Source organism: Pongo pygmaeus, chromosome 10 (genome assembly GCF_028885625.2).
Source record: "Pongo pygmaeus isolate AG05252 chromosome 10, NHGRI_mPonPyg2-v2.0_pri, whole genome shotgun sequence".
NCBI classification, from domain to species: Eukaryota; Metazoa; Chordata; class Mammalia; order Primates; family Hominidae; genus Pongo; species Pongo pygmaeus.
The window spans coordinates 114,811,021-114,834,132 of NC_072383.2; the positions used below are offsets into that span (position 1 = coordinate 114,811,021).

The following is a 23,112-nucleotide window of genomic DNA, read 5'->3' on the forward strand; positions in this document are numbered from 1 at the left end:
ATCACATGGAAGCAGAACTGGTTGCGTTATAAATGATCCCAAAGAACAGAGTTAATGAAGAAATGAAAGTTAGAGGAAGACAGATTTCTGCTCAGTGTAAGACTTTCTAATACTAAGCACTCTTTAAAGATAAAAAGAACTCTTTGGAAAACTGTGCTTACTTAACCAAAAGTATATATTCAGTAAAAAAGATATTATAAGGCTGGGTGCAGTGGCTCACACCTGTAGTCCCAGCACGGTGGGAGGCCACGGTGGGCAGATCACTTGAGGTCAGGAATTTGAGGCCAGCCTGGCCAACATGGTGATACCCCATCTCTACTAAAAATACAAAAATTAGCCAGGTGTGGTGGTGGGTACCTGTAATCCCAGCTACTGGGGAGGCTGAGGCAGGAGAATCGCTTGAAACCGGGAGGCAGAGATGGCAGTGAGCCAAGATCGTGCCACTGCACTCCAGCCCAAGCAACGGAGCGAGACTCTGTCTCAAAAAAAGAAAAAAAAAAAAAAGATATTATAGAAAGGGATTCCACAATTAGCTGGGTAAATTGACTATGTGACTTTTAATGTTTGTCTCCAACTCTGAAAAGGTAATATCAATACTCCTGTTAGCTAGTATCAACAACAGTTAACCATTTATTGAGCTCTTACAATGAGAAAGGTACTGTGCTGAGCCAAAGAACCCTTCACCATGTTACTGGTGAAGGAACAGGAGCTCAGCAGGCTTTAGTCACTGGCATGTGTCACACAGTTAACTGGTAGAACTGAGATCCAAAATATCTCTTATCTCTGAAGGAAGTGAAGAAAAGGACTTAAGCAAACACGTACCCCCAAAAAGAAACATAAAATTAAAGCTAACTATGTTATCTTCTGTCTGATATCGTTATGGAAAATGCTCTTCAGTAAGTAGCAGTGGTCTTTTCGGTGTTTTTAATGGACAGATGACCCTAGCTAGATATATACAATGTAGTTTCAACAAATACTGAAGAGTTACAGGAGAAGTAAGTGAAAGGTGAAAATATTTAAAGTCACATTACCACAGAATTTAAAATATTCTACACAGCATCAATATAAGATTACCTCAGCACCAATCAATAGCAATGACAAATGAAATTGTATTATTCTGTGACAAATTTCCTTAATTTCTATAGCAAAATTGTTTTTCAATAACTCACTTCAGCGACATTATTCTGCATACAATAGAAATTGCAGCCTTTTGGAAAGAAGGTCAATTTATATGGCTCCTGCTTAGCTGTGAGAGATTCTCAAGGTAGTAAATGAAATTCCCTTTTAATTAAACCTATCTTATGCTTAAAAAATAAAAAGCAGAAATAATAGATCACAATACAAACTTTGTTAACACGCAAACTAAGGAAAAAACGGCTAGGAAGACACAAACGCTCTCCAAGGGATAAAGTCCTTGATGATCTGTTTTAATATTCTCAGTTCGGCCGGGCGCCGTGGCTCATGCCTGTAATCCCAACTCTTTGGGAGGCCGAGGCGGGTGGATCATGAGGTCAGGAGTTCGAGACCAGCCTAGCCAATATGGTGAAACCCCATCTCTACTAAAAATACAAAAATTAGCTGGGCATGGTGGCACGCGCCTGTAGTCCCAGCTGCTTAGGAGGCTGAGGCAGGAGAATTGCTTGAACCTGGGAGGTGGAGGTTACAGTGACCTGAGATCGTGCCACTGCACTCCAGCCTGGGCAACAGAGTGAGACATCATCTCAAAACAAACAAACAAACAAAAAAAACCCTCAGTTCTAGCTTTCAAGCCAGAAACTCACAATATCCACATCTTATCGAAATAGAAATGAAAAGGCATAACAGAAAATTGCCAGGAATAAGAGAGTAAATAAATTCTCAATAAATTCATATTGTAAACAGGTTTTTCAAAGACTACAACAAACGGTTGTACAGGTATCCAACATTTTGGCTACCCTGGGTCTCACTGGAAGAACTGTCGTGGGCCACACATAAAATACACTCTAACATTAATAATAGCTGAGCTTTAAAAAAAAAAAAGGAGGGGGGAGGGCACGGGGGTGGGGGGGAGCTGTGCGTAATTTTCATGATATCCACCACCACAGATAAGCAATCATATATTAGCCCTTCCAACTTCTGTTGACAATGAATAAATGGAGCCAACAACAATCATTTAAATTTGCTTTCCTATCTCATGAGCAGGGTAATTTTCATTCATAGAACAAAGTTACATTAAGTTTGATAAGAGAAAATTATTATCTTAAAGAACAACAGGATTAGTACCATTTTTCAAAAGAATCTGAAGTCATCCATACAAACTACATGAAGATGGTTTGTTTGATCATTATTTTCTAAAAGAAAAGATGTTTTATTTGTTTCAAAATTGACTCCTGTAGGAGGGCTCAAATAGAGCATTCTGGAACTACTTTATGAAATTTGAAAGAATACAAATCAAAGTATGTAAAATAAAAAATTTACGGTGAAAATAATTACTGACATTAACAGTATGTGAGGCATTATGTGGCACACATGATATGTATCTATCATCTAGCAAAAGCTCAAGGTACATGGTGTCCTGTACTTAAATGTTAACTAAGGCTTAGTGAGATTAGGTAACTGTCCAAGTAACAGACCCTGAAATAAAGCCAAGGAATAACCCAAAATTCTTTAGAACTATCCCAAACTTTATATGTCATAATTAATTTCCTTTTTTTTTTTTGAAACAGGGTCTCACTCTGTCACCCAGGCTAGAGTGTGGTGGCATGAACACAGCTCACTGCAGCCTCAACCTCCTGGGCTCAAGCAATCTTCCCACCTCAACCTCCCAAGCAGCTGTGACCACAGGAGCACACCACCATGCTCGGCTTTTAAAATTTTTGTAGAGACATAGTCTCACCATGTTGCCCAGGCTGATGATTTTCTTATAAATAATACTTTAATTTGACCTGACTTCAATTTCCAACAAAAATTCTGAATTCATGAGCCAAAAATAAATGAATTACCTGCATTTCCCCTCCCTCCCAGTTTTTCTGCTCTTCTAATTGTCTCTCGACAAAGAAACATGCTACCATTGCCAGTACAAAAGTTAAAAGAATGTAATTCATCTTCGCATTTGTTTGTATTCTTCTGAAAGGAATAAATCATGATATTAAAAAAAAAAACACAGTGAGCTACAATTTTAAAATATACTTTGTTCACACACCTTGTAACTTTGTATAAAAAGAAGTGTGCTTAAACGTGCATTAATTATTGCAGAGATATCAAGAGCTTTATTCTGGTACAGGATTATGGCAACAGTAAGTTTTCCACATTTTCTTGGATAGAGTTTGTGTGTACACTTTGTTTTACAGTGGGAGACAGAATTACCAAATATTTACAATACTTAAGAGCACTCAACTCTTAAATCAATGGTTCCACATGCATAGTACACCTTAGTAACAGATGATTTCTAGGTCTACTCCAAAAGACAGATTTGGAGGAGCACTCAGAGGAGCTAAAGTTGAGAATGAGAAATAGAGAAATCTTCGGTGAGAAAAGTCTTCGTGAGTAACTTAAATAACATATCAACTGTAGCTCAAGTATCCTAAGCAGTTGTATTATAGTGGTAACCACCCTAGCCAATAGTTTGGATGAGAAACTGGAAAGTCCTTACAGTTTTGATTACCTGAAAGTACTACATATAGACTCAGGAAGAGAAGTAAAATGTTTTTCTCACACAAGCTCTTAATGAACCCATTCTTTCTCATCTACTTCTCCCCTCAAAACACTATTCAGAGCCTGGAACATATTGTTATGCCAGAAAGTAAGGGGATGCTCCAACTATGGGATCATGTCAAAAGGACATAGGAGCGAGCCATCACAAAGGGGCTTCCTCTGACCAAATCTGGAAGAATTTAAGCATCAAAATAAATGATAGTAAAAATCAACTATAATCCATTCAATAAAATAACAATCCATGGGTCCCAATTTACATAGCAAGATAAATAAATAAATAGGGAACTAAAATGGAAGAAAATGAAAAAGCTCTTCCTTGCAACAGGATGCCAACTAATAAAAAGTAGAAAGAATGGTGGCATTTGAAAATTAACAGTACAACCATAATGGTAATAAATGATTTAAGCAAGAACCTCCAATATAGGCTAAAATAAATAAATGAAAATTTGATGAGAAATAGGATAATTATACAATCTCATTGTATCTGGCCACAAATTACATATTAATTACAAATACAAAATTGACAAAGATAATAGTTAACAAAATACTTATTAGTTTATAGTGGAGAAACTTGACAGAACATTACCTCAGTCAACTGACAGGACATGTTAACATCACTAACAATGGGACACTGACGATATGAGCCTACTGAAAACACATCACTTCTATGGTATTCCTACTACTAATAAAAAGCATAACCTGAATTTTAGCATGAGAAAACTATCTCAAACTGAAAGTCAATATAAGGTTTGAACTCAACAAAAATATCAATGTCAAGAAAGAAAAAAAGACTAAAGAACTGTTCTGGATTTAAAGAGACATGAAAACTAAATATAATGTATGATCATGGATTGAATCTTAGGAGGTTAAGCTATAATGGATGTAACTGGGACAACCAATGACATGTGAATTGAACTACGGGTTAGATAATGGCATTTTATCAATATTAAATTTCCTAATTTTTATTATGATACTGTGCTAATATACCTTTGTCCTTAGGAAATATACACCAAATACTTAAGGGTAAAAAAGAACATCAATCTTGAGTTTACAAATATGCAAATGACTTAGGGAATAAATTTTAAAAATAAAAAGTACCGTTGAAGGGCAGGGAATATTGGAGTTCCTTGTACCATTCCCAAAACTTCCCTAAATTTCAAATTATATCAATAGAAAGAGAAACTAAAGATTTATGTAATTTTCATACTAGCAATAAATCATTGCAAGTGAAAAGTTTTTGAAAATTACAGGAAACTCTCAGTATCTAGCAATATACTTAGTTGTCTGCAAACCACTGTCTGCTGTTCCTTCTCTTACCTTTCTAACAGATTGTGGATCGCTTTGAAGAGCAGCGTCCTACATTCATAGGAAAGGCCATTTTCCCAGAGTCCTTCTTCCACAACTGAAAAAAAAAAAGAAAAAAGAAAAAAAAAGAACCAGTAAAAAGGACATCCAAATAAAAAGAAACTTTTAAAACATTTTTCTAAAGCAAAGTTCATGAGTTAATTTAAATGACTTAAATAATCTCACACTGAAACAGAGAGTGGAATTTAAGTATTTGCCCAAAGTTAGAAAATATTTACGTACAAAAAAAAGTAATGTGTCTTGGTTTTAAAGTCTGAAATATGAGGCATGGTGTAACACTCCTCCCATAAATGTCTTCACAATCGGCTTCTTCAAAGTTTAAAATCATTTAAAATTCTCAAATTAATCTATTTAAGAGTATCGCAAAGACTAATTTTGTTAAAGTTCTATTTAAAGGTAAAAAGAATGTCACAAATTAATAGCAAAGTTATAAAATGTTTTTGAGAGGGAAAATCAAGAGAAAAAAAATTCCAAAAGTGTCAGATTTACACAAATGTCTTTACATGTTTTGAAGGTCTAAAGGACATGATTTTAGAGACTGTCAGGAAATTACATCTTCCCAGAACATCAAATTTATTTCCTGAATTTATAATTTTGTTAATGTTTGACATTTTGGGAAGTATCTTGTTTGCCTCTGAAATATGTTATAACATTGAGCCACAAGTAACACCAACACCAAAAGAATCCAACGTATTAACAACGCCCCATGCATTCCTAAAACTCCTTTTATTTTCGTAAATATATAAACAGATACAAAATGTCCTAGAGAAGACAGTTAATTTCCTTTTAAATTACACTAGTTCAATGCAAGATAGCAAAAAATTGGAAGGATGAAAACAACATTCACAGAAGAAAATTTCCTCTCTTTTACTTGTTATCTTGACAAAAGCACTCAGAGGAGAAAATTCTGACAGAATTAAAACACACATGATATCCATAAGGCATGTTTAATGCTTTTACCACACCAGTAGACATACCAAAATGCATCTCCATATTCTCAAATCAGACAGCATTTGAAAAACTACACATTCAGGCCTTTTATCTATTAGACTTTCTGAAAATTACAAAGCTGAATTTTTTTTTTCTTGGTTATGTCAAATAACTTTTTGTCTTCCTGCCTTTGTGGCTAATACTGATTTACCAAATTTTCCCAAAGCAATCTCTGTCTAAAACAGTTATGATATTTACAGCAAGAGACATAAAGTACAGCAAACAGAAAAACATTCCTGCTAACAAATGATAGTCTTTACTTAAGACAGAACATTCCAAAATTTCCAACAATGTTCTGCAGGTATCATGAATCTATGTTCCCTCTGACACATTTATCCTTTGGGTGGAACTTTTTTGGGTTTGAAAGAGAGCTAATATCTCAATAGAAAGAACACCCCACATTAATTTGTTTTTATTTCCTAATGTGTTTCACTGACTCTAAGGCACCATCAAGTTTAAGATACACCATCATTTTGCAAACCACCAGGAGAAGAGGGGAAGGTAACAAACTATAACATCATTCCTATCACTTACAATTTTTACTTTCCAATTATTCAAAGAGCTCCTTTAAACGTGAGTCCTATTCATCATATTCCATTATTATGCATACGTAAAACAGATTAATATAAGCAAAATAAATTAGTTAAAAATTCCTAACTACATCAATATTCCAAGTCTACCTCTTCTGAATCAGTCTTCAACTCAGTCACTGGTGCGGTATCTTCCTACATAATCATCCTCTGCGCCATAAAGAGTGCTGGTGATGCAGCACTTGTGAAGAGTGTGCCACTTTTATTTCCATAATTTTCTTCCACTGGTGACACCTATTCGGCACATTGTTTAAAACTTCTAATATTAAAATCTCCAAATATATTTGAAAATAGGGGGCTGGATGTGGTGGCTCACAGCTGTAATCCCAACATTTTGCAAGGCCGAGGCAGAAAGATTGCTTGAGCCCAGCAGATCAAGACCAGCCTGGGCAACACAGCCAATCCCCATCTCTACAAAAAAAAAAAAAAATATATATATATATATATATAAAATTAGCCAGGTGTAGTTGTGCACACCTGTTGTCCCAACTACTCTGGAGGCTGAGGCGAGAGTATTGCTTGAGCCCAGCAGGGTCAAGGTTGCGGCAAGCCATAACCGTGCCACCACTGCACTCCAGCCTGCGTGACAGAGTGAAAGCCTGTCTCAAAAAAAATAAATAAAAAGGAGGGAGGGACCGAGAGAGAGAGTGGGGGAGGAAGAGGGGAAGAGAGAGAAGGGAGGGAGGGGGGAAGGGGGCGAAGGGGGGCAAGGGGGGGAAGAGAGAGAGGAGAAGGGGAGGAGGGAGACAGAAGAGGGAGAGAGAGAAAGAAGGGAGAAGAAAATAGAATAACAAGTCCCAATAAATTCCTAAGCCAAATAATCAACATTATGTCTCCTGCTGCAACCACCCTTTTTGTTTTTATTTTGATATACTTTATGGCAAATCCCACTCCTAAATACTTCAGTGTGCATCAAATCATATTCTAAGCAAGGTCTGCCAATTTTCTCTTAAGTCTTCTTTGATCAAGTACAGCCCATTTCCTTTTTTTTAAACATGCAGTTGACTTGAAGAAACCAGGTTACCTGTCTTAATATCTCATATTCACATCTAATTCCTTCCTCATGATACCATCATTTTACAACTTTTAATGTTGGTGTTACCTTGACCTTGTCAGGGGATGTCAAAGGAAAGTTTACAAACAACAAACTCCCTCTAATTATTCTCAAATACTTTGTCAACTGAAATACTGAGGTGTTACAGCTCTCCAGGCATGCACTGTGGAACACTGATCAATTAATGAGCATGCACAGGCAATGCCAACTTTACCACAATTGCTGTATAGCTGACACAATTTTAATATACCATTAAAATTTTATCCTGATTCCTACAATTTTAAAATAGAACCCAAAAGAGACTTTTTTCTTCAAACAACAAAAAAAACTTGAGAGTAATTAACCAAAACCTACAATTAACATCATACTTAGTGGCAAAAGACTGAACGAACAGTAAGGATGTCTGCTCTCACTACTCCTATTCCACATTATACTTGAATTTCATCCAATACAATAGGGCAAGAAAGAAGAAATAAGTGTCTCTATTTACATATGACACGACTGTCTATTAGAAAATCCTAAAGAATCAACAGAAAAAATCTGCTAGAGCTAAAACTGGGTTTAGCTAAATCACTGAATACAAGGTCAATAGACAAAAAACTATCATATTTCTATATTTAGGAATAAATAATTAGAAACTGAAATTCTTTAAAGTACCATTTACAGTAGCACCAAAACCCATAAAATCCTTGGGTATAAATCTTACAAAATATGCTAAAACTACAATGCTAACAAAAGAAATAAAAAAGATAAATAAATTGACCACAAATTAGAAAAATTCTTGATGCCAATTCTTCTCAAAACAAACTACAGAATCAACTCAATTCTAATAAAAATCCCTGCAGGATGTTTTATAGAAATAGATGAGCTGAGTCTATATATTTATATGAAAAGACAAAGGAACTAGAACCACCAGAACAATGTGGTAAAAGAAAAATACAGAAGTACTTACATTTTGGGTTTACTATGAATTAGGAGAGAGTAAGCAAGCCAGCACAGTACTGTAGAAAGGATACACATCAATAGAACTGAGTTCAAAAATTGAGCCACAAATTCATTTTTTTTAGTTCAACAAAGGTGCCAAGGCAATTGAGTCAATTCAGTAAAGGAAGAAAAGAAAAAGAACCTTAAACCATATAGAAAAAGTAACTCAAAATGAGATCACAGACCTGAACACAAAACCTAAATCTAGTATTTCTAAAAATATGTAGGAGATAAATTTTGGGAGCTTATGGTAGGCAAAGATTTCTTAGATATGACACCAAAAGCATGATCCATAAAAGAAAAACTGATAAACAGAGTTTCATCAAAATGAAGAATTTTGGCTCTTCAAAAAATATGGGAAAGTTATGTTAAGCTATGGAAAAGACCCGCAGATGGGGAATAAACAGTTACAAATCACATATCTGACAAGGACTTGTATTCAGAATACGTTACTTTTTTTTTTTTAATCTCAAAACTTAACTACCAAAAAAACAAAACGATTTTTTAAATGGGCAAAAGATTTGAACAGACGGTTCACCAAATAAGACTAGATGAATGGCAAATAAGTATATGAAAAAGTGCTCAACACCTCATTAGTCATTAGGGAAATGTAAATTAAAATCACAATGAGATTTCATTATCCATTAAAATGACTTAAAAGAAAAACTGACAATTCTATGTGCTGATTAACATATAGAATACAGTAGCCAGAACTGTCATATACTGCTGGTTGGAATGCAAAAACAGCACAGCCACTTTGGAAAAGTTGCCTTTGGCGATATTTTGTAAAGTTAAACATACACTTACCATACAACCCAATATCCCGTTGTAATATTACAATACCCCGTTGTAATATTGTGAAACACATATTTGGTCCTGTTTCCTGACATACAGCTCCTAAAATCCTTGAAATCTCTAGAGGGCTAAGAATGTTTTTTGTACACTAGTGGCTAAAGAAATGAGGTGGCCTAGATAGCCTCAGGATGAGGGCTGATTATCAGGAAAATAATCATGTGACCAGAGGGTTAGAACTTTCTATCTCAGCCCCCTATTCCCCAACCCCCACCCTGACTTCTAGGGAGAAGGGCTGAAAGTTGAGTTGATCATTAATGGACAATTAACGATGATTTAATGAATCAAACCTACATGACTATATAATGAAGCTTTCATAAAAACTCAAAAAGACTGAGTTCTGAGAGCTCCAAAATAACTGGACACATGGAGGTTCTTGGAAGGTGGCGCACTCAGAGTAGGCATGGAAGCTCCTGCCCCTCCCTACATAACCTGCCCTATGCGTCTCTTCCATTTGGCTGTTCTCTGTACCCTTTGTAATAAACCAGTAAACATAAGTAAAGTTTTCCCCTGAGTTCTGTGAGCCATTCTAGCAAATTAACAGAACCCAAGGAGGGGGCTGTGGGAACCCCAGATTTACAGCCAATTGGTCAGAAGCTTTGGAGGTCCAGATTTACTCCTGGCATCTGAAGTCCCACAGTCCTGTGGGACTAAGCCCTCAACCTGTAAGATGGGATGCTATCTCCAGGTAGACAGTGTCAGAACTGAATAGAATTAGAGGACACCCAGCTGGTGTCCCCTGCAGAACTGATTGATTACCTGATGTAGGGGAAACACATGCTCTCCATCTCTGCAACATTTGGTCACAGAAGTGTTTTGTGTTGTGAGAGTACAGGAGAAAAAGAGTTTGTTTTTCCCTAGAACCTTACATCCTTCTAGGTATATACTCAAGTTTGGAGGATACAAGGTTCTAGGAAAAAAAAAACTCTTTTTCTCCTACTGTACTCTCACAACACAAAACAAACTACAGCAAATGTACATAGTAGTTGTATTTGTAAATGCCAAAAACTGGAAACCATCCAAATGTCTCTCAACAGTGGGAAAAACAATGAAATATCTATACAATGGGCTATTACTCAGAAATAAAAAGGAACTTCCAATACAAGAAAAAATATGGATGAATCTCATTATGCTAAGTAAAAAGAAGCCATACTCAAAAGACTATATGCTGTATGATTCATTCATATGACATTCTCACAAAAGGCAAATTTAAGGTACTGTAAACTTCTCAATGGTTTCCAGGGATGGAGGTGGTGAGACAGGTTGATACCAAAGGGACACCGGAAATTTGAGGGGTGATGGAACCACTCTATATCTTGATTAAAGTGGTAGTTACATACCTGCATACATTTGCGCAAACGCGCAGAAATATTATTTACTAAATACGGTAAACTTTACTCACAATCTTTTACTGTTCTAAATTACAAAAACTCATTTTACCATTGGGCCAAGTTTCTAGACTTAAGCCATCATGAATATGCTAATATTGACCTCTTTATTTTCTTAGTGTTGTAATCAAAAGGACTCCTACTCTAAATTTATATATAAAAAGCATTTTCTAAATCCAAAAGATATGGTATTTATGTGATTAACCTCCATTCATAAAGTATTAAAAGCAAAAAAAAAAATTTTTTTTGAGTAATTAACAAGGAAATTCAGACTGAAGTAACTGTTCCTAGAGCCCAATGTACCACAGTTATATTCTTCACTTCATATCAAACACTGTATATAATGCAAATGTAACAAAATATAAACATCTTAAGACTTTTTTTAATTTTTTGAGACAGGGTCTCGCTCTTTCACCCAGGCTAGAGTGCAGTTACATGATCAGAGCTCACTGCAGCCTCGACCTCCCAGCCTCAAGCAATCCTCCTACCTCAGTCTCCCCACTTGCTGGGAGTTACAGGCATAGGCCACCATGCCCAGTTACTTCTTTATTTTTTTGTAGAGATGGGGTCTTACCATGTTGCCCAGGCTGCTCTTGAATCCCTGAGCTCAAGTGATCCTTCTGCCTCAAAGTGCTGGGATTACAGGTGTCAGCCACTGCACCCAGTCAAAATTTTTATTTTTTAAAATGCTAAAAATTATTTTGAAAAATAATTATATGGTCATTCTCATCTGTTCTTTTATATTCTATAAGTATATAACATAAATTAACATAAAGTTTGGGTACTAAGTTAACATAAAATAGGAAAGTAGTAACACAAAATAAAACAAATCATACTATATTAAGCCCTTGTCTAAGGAAAGTATACTAAAGCTTAGAAAACAACAGAAAATTATAAATTATAAGTTAAACAAAATTTAAATATAAATCAGTAGAGATAATTTAAAAAGCATACAGTGTTTGGATTTAAATTTCCTATGTCTTAGATATTGCATTGAAAATTAAATACTAAAGATTCAAGAGTAATCAATTTATCATAAAAAATTATAAGCCAATAACCACTCTAATAAATACTATCAATTTAGGCTATGAAATAAGGATAATGCATTAATTTGCTGACCCTTTCAATTTACTGTCACTAACAAATGCATTTGTCAAACAGAATGTAAATCAGACCATCCTTTTTTTCTCATGATCAGAGTTTCCAGAAATATAGGAGCAGCATGTTTCAATAAATCTCTAAAATTTCAAAATAAGTTAAATCTGCAAAGACACACTTGGAATCTAATAACAGATAATTTGATCAACATTAACTAGACAACAGTTCTTGACCGTGTTTTGTGTCAAGCACCAGGCTAAGAACTAGGAATGCTCTCAAAAAGCAAACACATGTATGTGCAAACCAATGGGAAGCAAAAACTATTTTGAAACTTTGCAGAATAGCTACTAGCATAAAATGTCTTATATTTTAAATTAACAATTAAATAACATATAATCAAGGTTGGTTTTCTACCCAGAAAACAATCGTTCTTGTTTTATTTTATGTGCCAAGCTTTGAATTAGGCACTAATTCAAATGCGGAGGTGGGGAGACTACTCACCACCACACTATAAGACAGAGTAACAGACATCTGGCCCACTTCTATCACTCAGTGTCGGGCTTCTTCATCATCACTATCATTAAGAGTCCTAATTGAGATCAAATATAATCACCCCTAACGGAAACTAAAAATATTGATTCTCTCTTTTCCATCCTCTCCTACAGTGTGGACAAGGACATACATTGCTCCTGGTCCACACCTTTGACTCTGAATCCAGGGACAAAAAGAAAGTCGATGGAGATATCTTTCTGACAGTTCTAGAAACAGAGGCTTCAAGATCAAGTTTTTGGTGCTAAAGTAGCAGAGGTACCACAGCATCTAGTGCTTGGTGGTAGCTAGCAGTAGCTTTTTCATTGAACCAGTTCTGTAGCGCTGATCGTAAAAGTGCCAAATAGTTGGATACCCAATATTCTTTTAATCAACTCCTTTTCTTAGTTTGAAGCTAAGAACTCTGATGAATACAGTTGATTCTAATCTCCATTTTATAAATGAGAAAACTAATACTTAATCTTAAGAAGGCACAGTGCCTTACACCTGTAATCCTACCACTTTGGAAGATCAAGTGGTAGGATTGCAAGACTCCAGCTCTAAAAACAACTTTAAAAACTTAGCTGAATGTGGTGGCATGGGCCTGCTGTCCTAGCTTCCTGGGAGGCTGAGGCAGAAGGCTCACTTGAGTCAAAGAGTTTGAGGCTGCAGCAAGCTATGATGGCATGCCACTGTACTCCAGCCTAGGCAAGAGAGAAAGACCTCATATCTTTAAAATATATATATATTTTTTTAAATATTTTTAAACATTATTTTAATATTTAATAAATATTTAATATTTAATAAAATATTTAAAATATTTTAAAATATATATATATTTTAAAGATACATATATATATATATGAGAAACTTGTCCAAAGTCACATTACTAACAAGTCTTAAGAATTTGTAGTCAAACTGAGCTACAGTCAGCAGCATACAGGGATCAAATGCTTCTACACCTACTGTTACAAATAAATAAATATATTAATCATTCCATTAACTGAATTCCTCAAGGGGAAGCAATTTATTTTCATAGCTGCTGTGACTAACTTCTCGGATATTCATAAACATGCATAGAGTTGCCTTGATTATGTATATTTCAAAATGTCATTGAAATTAGCACCAATCTAAAATTTCCTCACATCTACTTAAAGAGGATTAGTGGTACAGATGGGATTCAAATCCAAATGTTCTGACTCTGACATCCATGCTCTTTCCACTACACAACACTTAGCGTTAAGCAAATCCACTCACTCAACCCTTCTTTAACCATTCTTTTATTCTTAGCACTGGGTAGAAAGGCAATGTTAACACTGAAGTTAAATTTTCCTTTGGTTCCAAAATTTGGACCTAAAATTAATGTGTTCTAGTTACATGTTAACTTTTTCAAAGGCTAAGCCAGACAAAACCATTTAAAATAATCTCTCTCTAACACACACACACACACACACACACACACACAGAGTAAGATTTTCTTCAGGGGAAAATACATAAAGAGGGACAGAGTAGTTAGCCTACATTTCTACAAATGAAATGCATTCTCCCTTTCAAGGTAGACTGAGAAGAAAAACGACTACCAAAAAGTCTATAAGAAGGCCCTATCTTTATGAAACCTACAATCTCTCCACGGCATGCTGTCTCCATTCCAAAAGAAAAATAAAAAAATAAAAAACAGGAAAAAAAGCCTTTCTAATTCCTTTGATCTTTCCAGTTTCTATTTAAATGCTTATAATACCTTAAGAATATAAAGTAGCAATAAGACTATCTCTATAGACTATGTTTATTATCTCTATAGACTATGTTTATAAGTCTAATTATGCATAATGGGAGAATTTTCCTAAAATTTTGTTGGTCTCAAAAGAGAAAGAACCAACAGATGTAAAATGCATGTAAAATAAATGAGTGACAACAGTCAATCAAAACAAGGAATTTCTAAATTAAAACATTCTCTTGCTGTTATTTTGTCTATTACAGCCAGATTAAAAACTAAAACTAAGTACTATTACAGCTGCCTATTTACAAAGAAAAACTATTTTGGCACTAAAGTTATCTCATTTAAATTATAAAAGCTATAATCAGAATGTGTTTACGTTGCTGTTATTCAATCTTTTTTACTATAGTTATCCTCATAATCAAATATTTAAACTGCAAAAGTAGTATATAAATGTTTTTTAACAGAAAAGACAGTGTTTATAAAGGAAAAGTTTTAAATAGTAATTTAAGCAGTAATTACTGCTTAGTGCCCAAATAATTTTTCAATTTGCAATATAACTTCTTTCAACTTCACCAAACATGACTCCTTACAGAATTAATAAGCTTATTTGAAAGAAAAAAACATATAAAAGGTTCAGGGGGGAAAAAAGTCAATATGGCAAAATATCAAAGCAGCATATACTTCAATGATTTTGTGTTTCCCAGCAGAGATCTTGGAAAGATATCCCTTCCAATTCCATAAATGAAACTGACATACTTTACTTGAAGGGGAAAAAAAAAATGGTAGGAGGGAGAATGGAATAGGGTAGGGAGGAGCATAAAGATTGTGAAACCTTGAAGAAATTCAAGCTCATGCTTTTAGAATTCAGGTCACCCAGCCTTACACAGTTTAAAAGTAGAATTACTTTCAAAGAATACATATTTCCTCTGAGCTATGATACATATTTCCTTTTAATGTATCATATTGCAGCAACAGCTGAAATGAACGTCTAGACATCAAAAACACTTCTTACTCCCACCTACTGCTTTTTTACCTCAGGCATCAAAACTAATGAAACCTATTATCCAGAACATTGAGTTCAGCAACGGCATTGGCCACTGCAAATATTGGAGGTGGGGGAGGGGCACTTTCAGGGATGGCACTCCTTATTCAGCCGTTAAAATTGTTGAAAATCAAATTTCACTCAAAACTCCAGAAATACAAGTAAAGGAAGGCACAGGAAACAAGGACATTGTTTCCCAGTTAGATTTCAGTAACTAACGGCTAAAGATAGCATAGCTCTGAATCCAAGGTTTATCATTTGACCACTGCCTTTGTTTTCAATTTCTACCTTAACCATATAAAACGCACTGTAGTGTTTAAAAAAAAAAAAAATCTTCTGAATTATTAAATCTACTTCCAAAAACTACACTAATCAGATATTACAACAAGAAAACATGTATCCACTTAATCTAACTGCAGCAAATGAAGGATACCAAGATAAATAAACGATTTTGAAGTATCTGCTTTCTTAAAAACTGACTTACCAAAGAAACTGAGTAACAAAGGAGCACAATGCTACATTAACTATGAAATATAGCACTTCACACATAAAAAAATCCAATGACTTACAACACTACACCACCACTGGCTGATCAATGTATGCTGCCATCAGTTGCCTGGTAGAATCTATATTTGAAGTCATTAATAACTAAATGGACTTATTACTTATATCAACTTCAGCCTATTTAGAGCTCTGATTTCTTGAATTGCTCATGAGTGTAAAATATTCAGTATCACTTAACAAATCTATGTTGGAAATGGATTGTAACCTTCCCAATGTCAATTCATCAAACAAATAAGAATCATGGATAGAAGATATATACTAAAACGTTCCATTTATTTCAAACTATTTGCAACCTTAAGTGATTACAAATATTGGTAATATTTGGCAGACAGAAGCACAATTGTGATTCAAAATTTTAACAGTGTAATATCTTCCTAAGGAATCAGCATGGGTTCTCTGCCAGTTGCAGGATAACCAGAATTTTAATGACAGTTTCTACACAGCATTGTAGCAGTTGAGACACGACCCAAGTTAGCATTTCAATGGATCACAAGACTCCCTGCAAAGCCAGCAAACTTTAAATTGAAGTAAACCATAAAACTAAATTTCGAGATAAACTGTACAAGGCCTTCAAAAGACAACTGCTACAGAAAACAGGCTGCAATGTTACTTTAATAGCTGCACACTGAAAAAGAAATCTTGCACAATGGCTGTTATTGACTTCTCAAAACCAAATTTGTCCCCATTTGCTACTTCTTTCAAATATTTTTAAAAAAGATTACCATTTTTAATCTTTAAAACGATTAACATGCTCTTAATATGCTCTAGAATGCATAAACAAGGGTCTAGAAGGATTAAAATTAACAGTTATCTCTGCTAGAATAATGATTGTTTTCTCCTTTACCTCTTTGAGTATTTTCCAGATTTCATGACAGGCATTACTTTTATAAGCTTACATCGTATTTGAAATAAATTTTTAAAATAAGGATACTATATTAAACAAAGCTGTATGTTCAGAAATTACAAGGAAAACCAATATTTTTAAAACAGGAATCATCACAAGATAAATTTTCAGACGGAAAAGCAGACATGTGATTCAGTTAGAACATACACATTTAAATTCATCAATGCTACAAATAAACATTTTATAAACTTCCTCTAGGACAATGATTTTAATAAAGATGAGTCAACTATTGATTTCAACATTAGCACAATTGAGCAGTAAAAATTTAAAATATTTCCTTCCACTCTTCAGACACAAACTAATTTGAATAAAAAACACACGCACATGCACACACACGTGCACACAGAAGCTTGCTACTAAAATTCTGACAGGGCAAGTCCCCAAATTGCCTTTTACACTAAAGCTCAAACAGTTGTCTGTCACTGCTATTACTATGAGTAATCCTTGCAGCTGTAACTGTTTGAAATGCAGCTGTCTCGTTGGCATTCTCTCCCCACCCCCAGTCATCCAGCATTTCTGTTCTTGCTACAATAATCTTAAAGAGCATTTTACAGGAGGCTTAGCCCTGGCTGAGGGCACTCTACGGCGTGACCGAGAGAACATGGAAACACGATTCATTAGACACGCCTGGAGTGATAACAATGGTGCTGCTTCTTACTGCCTTTCATTTCGTACATCAGGCTGAGACTAATGCATTCTCGTTACACAACAAGCACGTTTATAGACAGGGGAAAACTGTAATCACCTTTGATTAAGAGACAGCATATTTTTCCCATATGAGCCGCCAGCCATACTGACACAGTAATTATTTTTTAACTGACAGGTTAAAATAGCAAATGTAGCAAAAATAACATCTGCAGAGACAGAGAGAGAGAGAGACTGACTGACTACTGTGAAGACTTGGTGCACAAAGGTTTCTTCAGACCAAACTCAGTGCCATCTCCTTGAGACCTGATAGGTACCTTGGCTTTTATTTCAGCTTGACGGTCTATGGCAAATATTACAGAACAGACTCTTACAGAAATTCATTCTATAAATCCAATTTTTTGGAAGCAGAAATTACAAAATTATTTTTGTCACTGAAACTGTAATGACTATTGATCTACCTTCTTTCACCATAGGACTAGAAAATTCAACAGTAGTATCCTTTTTTTCCATTATCTTACAACGAAATAATTTGTTCTCTTCACTTTGTTATCTACTTTTACTAGATAATAATTTGTTTTCCTTAATATAAAATGCTACTCCAAGACAGAAAAAAAACTGCTTTCTACTATACCACAGTTTTTAAAATGTAACTTTGATTAAAAACAAGAATGTAGAATAATTAGATCAGTCTATCATTTCACTTGAAGGTTTTAACTATAAATATAAAGGCCTTAATTTAAATTAGAAAAAAGTCTTAAGCCACATTATACTGAAAACATATAAAGTCAGTTTTCTTAAGGAATTTCAAAAAGTGAACCACCCTTCCATACACACAAATGCAATCTTCTGTTGGTTTACACGTGTGTTGCTGGGTTGTACTTTATAGAGAATTTGGTAGTTGACAGGAAGAAAATATTTGTCATGAATTGAAAGATCATAGTTAAACCAAAATATTGGAAAATACTTTTTCAAAGTTAGCAGAGTCTGTACAATTAAGCAATTAAAAAGTCTCTTTTTTAAGCTTTCTACAACACTATTGATTTTTACACTAAGAATGTGCTACAAAATAAAACAATTTGCACATGTGAAAATTTGTTAAGACAGAAAAGAAACAAAACTAACCAATAATAAAAAAAAGTTAAGTCTGGTTCACAAAACTTTGAAACCTGTAATAGCTTTTCAAAAAATAATTATGTAGCCAGGCAATGTGGCAGGAGCCCATAATCCCAGCTATTCAGGCTGCTGAGGTGGGAGGACACATGAGCCCGGAAATTCAAGGCCAGCCTGGGCACTATAGTGTGATCCCATCTCAATCAATCAATCAATGCAAACGGTTATGTACATACAACAAACAAGTTTTTGTAAAACAGCAAAATGCCTGAACAATTTTAAATAGTAGGATTTTAGAGTTTTCTGACCTGTGCTACCACAGCAGGTTAGAAACTAGAAAATGTGTAGCCTAACTCTAATATGTCTATAAATGGACCAGTGAACTCTAATGTGCACTTAAACACAGTGTATTTTGAAGAGAAGTTTTTAGGTACCCTACACAATTTTAGAATTACACAAGCTTAAAATTTTCCTCATCTGAAATCAAACAATGAGTCTTATTACAGAAGATAACATCTATACAATTTCTACTGTCGGTATCCAATCCATGTCTCTCTTATTTTGGTTTTCTGTACTGTGTAAAGTCATGACTCCCCCAAAACTAATCAAATTACTTCCGCATACTTTCCCTGCTTATCTTCTTTTTGGAAAAGACAAAGTTAATCATCAGTATAAAACATGTCACCACACATTAGAAATTTTTATTTTAAAAACATTTCAGTTTAAATATATTCTTAGTAATCAGAACATTTTACTTTCATAAACAACTATGGTTTACATATGAATTTCCATCACAATTATCTGGCTTTTAATAGAATCACAAATTATTATTCTCAACTTTTAAAAGACAGAATGTACAATTCTCCCCTCGTGTCTTCAAAATTAATTTGTTTATGAATGCAAAAACAACCTATTGGAAAGCAATAAAAGTTTCTCAAAACTTTAAGTTAAAATATATCCAGGAAAAGTTGTCATTATCCAAAACTTAAGCCAAGAAGTTTCCAACTCATAAGCAAAAAATTTATAAATGACCTAAACACACCAATACTGCCAATATTTTTACTTCATGTTGGTGTTTCAACTCTACAAGATTCCTTTGCATTAACGAGTCAATATGAAAACTGCAAGTCCTTTAGGAAATAAAGGTCAGTTATTTACAGTCACAGTGGTGTGAATGAGTTCAATCCTATGTTCTTTCGAAATTTGGCTAGAATGGCATTTTGACTGGAAAGTTAAGTGACACCGTTGTTTTGGATAGGGCACAGTCTGGAGTAGGGCAGGCCTGGGAGGCTCCCATAACACAAGGCGCAGTGGTTTCTTCCTGTGGTCCTTGGAGTACTAGAGTCCTGTGCAAGAGCCCCAGTGAGTCCCTCTGGCCCTTTCCATCTCCAGTCTCAACCGGGACAGCTGCAGTTTTATCCAGTTGTAGTTTTAGCCATTATAACTTAGGAAGTTCAACAGAGAGTTCACTTGAAAAGGTATTACAAACAAATACAAAGAGTTTGCAAAGAGGATAGAATTTGCAAATTACCAGAAAAGTTGAAAGAATAAATCAAACCAAAAACCCAAAAAGCCTGAGCCACTGGGCAATGCTAACACTTCACCGGCTCTGTTGCTTCTTTTATAGTTATCTTTACTTTCTTTGAGATTCTTTCCCACTCAAATTGCATAATTCTAACAAACTGCACTAGAATGTGGGAAAGCCTTCCAAGACAGATTCTGAGGATTTTAAATGTTTATAAAGTGAAGTCCTAACCAATCTACCCCTTCTAGTTACAAAACCCAGGACCCAAACCAACACTGGTCAAGCATTACAGACTAAATCAGTTTTGATAGGCAGGCCTTAGAATCTACCCACCATTCAGAATAGATTTTTCATAGGTTAAAAAATATATATATTTTCCAAATAATTAACTTACAAATTATCTTTTGAAACATAGGCTATCAATAGTTTGTCAACTGGTGCTTGATTATATTAATTCTTCTTTCCATAGTTTAAATACCAGCTATTAAAAAGCATAACAATAAAAGTTACTTTATCACTTTAAAAGACAGAGTTTTTGATAGTGATGGAGCTCTCAGAAAGATTTTTGGTTGCCTGCAGTATTTCTTGGGAGCTACATTAGATCTGTTATATAATAATTCATTTCTTTTGTATGAAATTTTGTTGTAACTCATAATTTAAAAACATTTTTTCAACTCCGATTCAAAAACGAAAAATACATGAGATAATGGGTTAAAAGTTCAACTGTATACACACCATGATCTCAACTTTTAAGATGTGTGCTTAAATATCTGAAATGGAATAAACAAAAATTATAATTACTATAAATCTTTACCCAAACCTTTTATACTAAATTTTAAATATAAGTACCCCTATGTAGTCCATTAAACAGTTACTACTCTAACTAAAATATACATATATTCAAAGGCAATATTACCCACTCAGAATGACTCAGCAGTTCAGATGATAAAGAAAATAACCTAAAGAAACACAGTAAACATAAAACAGTTGTTTGGACAGAAGATACATTAACACTTTGTAAAGTACAGAAATTGTCATTCCGTTTCTTTTACAATCCAACTTCATCAAGAAGCAAAGCTTTTTAAACTAGTCTCCCTGCTTTCACTCAAAGCACCCAAAGTCCATTATTCATGAGAGCCAAAGTAATCTTTTTCAAACCTTAAGTCACATCATAGCATCCTGCCTCTTAAAGCCTTATTTTAATGGCTTCTCATGGAATTAATAATCTATTTAATAAGCTCCTTACCACGGCCTACAAGGCGCCACCTGATCTCACCTCTGTCTACCTCTTCCAACACCCTCTGTGCACCTATTTCAACAGCACTGGCCTTCTTTTTTCCAACAAAGTGAGCTCAAGACATCTGACTTCCTTTTCCTGTATCTGGCTGTCTCCTCCAAGAGGCATTCCCTACCTGACCCTCTAATGTAAAGCAGTCCTGTCCCAGTCAGTCACTTTCTCATCTATTGCTTTGTAGCAGACAACTGTAAGAAATTATTCATTTACTACTTCTCTTCTCACCCACAAAGAAGAATGTCAGCACGATATGTACAAGGGCAATGTCAATCCTTGTGTGCTTACTATACTGCAAAGAACCTTCCACAGAGAAAAACATTGTGACCCTGAGGAAAACATTCAAAGTGGAGCAAAATGCAACCTAATATGATTCTAAGGATTTTTATACTATGCAAAATAGCCAAACAGACACGTTTATAAAAGGCTTAGCTTTTCTTCCTACTGACAACTGAAGGCTCTTACTTGAACCCTTGATAATCAACAAGATTAGAATGATTAATGAAGGGTATTCCTGAGGGGGAAAACAAAATCAAGAAAATAAATTAAAATACCACAATAAACTCACAATGTAAAGTAGTTACTGTCATGAAGTGGGTCTCCTAAGAGTTTAATGTTTTAAAATCAGGCAACTTTAAATAATAAAACTTCTATCCCAATAAGAAACATTTAGAAATGGAATTAACTCTTTATTCTCTTTCCTATGCATAATTCATTCTGCTTATCAACTCTATAGGCTAATATTACAGATGATGGCTCTTAATCACTATAAATCTACAATGTCCTATCAGTCGTGTTCATTATATCTGAAATAAAGTTACACAGTTATGGAGTGATATTAAATTCGTATTACATATTGATGTAAGTGCATGTAAACAAGAATAGGGCATATGTGTTCCATGTTCCATTCTATTAGGTACAATGAGCTAAGGTCCCTATAGTATTTATCATAAGCCACATCTACAAAGGTTGAGGAATCTTTTATTTTCCCTTGAAGAATGAGGGGGAACATAATGCAAAAAAAAAAATAAAAGTGGAAAAATGCTGTAGAAGCATTTTTGTGGAAGTTTTAGTAATTTTATATTTTATATTACTTTCTTCCTGGAAAATCAGCTTCCATATAATTATTCTCAAGTATCTCTGGCTTATTCATACACCACATTTTTGTGATTGTTTCTCACCAATTTTTAAAACAGAATTATTTTTAATAAAGTATAACTCAAGGCCGGGCATGGTGGCTCACACCTGTAATCCCAGCACTTTGGGAGGCCGAGGCAGGCAGATGAAAATATTTATTTCATCTATTTGAGGATAACCCAAATATTATACTCTGAGATAGATTAGTAAAAATCCCATTTTCAGGCGAGTTATTAAAATGAAGGTGAAGAGAGAAGAAACTGAAATTCAATGGCTCTTTTAAATCAGCTAGACAACTATTCACTATTCATATTCATTTTGTATCCTTCAGTCTGGAAAAAGCAAGGCCCTTTTTAACTTTCAATTAGTCATACACTGTCCTGTTTATTTTTTCTCTAACCATTTTGCCCCTTTGGAGGTGAACGTAAATTAAATCAAAGACATATAATACACAGACACTAATTTGGGAGTGGATTTTTGCCTACCCAAACCAGACATCACGCCTTGGCAAGGGAGCAACTCTGTATAAATAAGACTATTCACAAGATAGAAATGATCAGCACAGGCCACGCATGGTGGCTCACGCCTGTAATCCCAGCACTCTGGGAGGCCAAGGTGGGCGGATCACCCAA

The 23,112-nt window shown here is 34.8% G+C and overlaps 1 protein-coding gene across 4 annotated transcripts in view; it reads right to left on the reverse strand.

The window, feature by feature from the left end:
• The window catches only part of MED13L (mediator complex subunit 13L), a 320,014-nt gene that overhangs the window by 148,604 nt on the left and 148,298 nt on the right, over positions 1-23,112 (reverse strand). For 3 of the 4 annotated variants that reach the window (XM_054445342.2, XM_054445341.2, XM_063646757.1), the window contains one exon: positions 5,011-5,095. The exons of the other annotated variant lie outside the window; for it this stretch is intronic. In XM_054445342.2, coding sequence (XP_054301317.1) covers positions 5,011-5,095 — 85 coding nt within the window. The remainder of the gene's footprint in view (positions 1-5,010; positions 5,096-23,112) is intronic. 4 annotated transcript variants of the gene reach the window in all.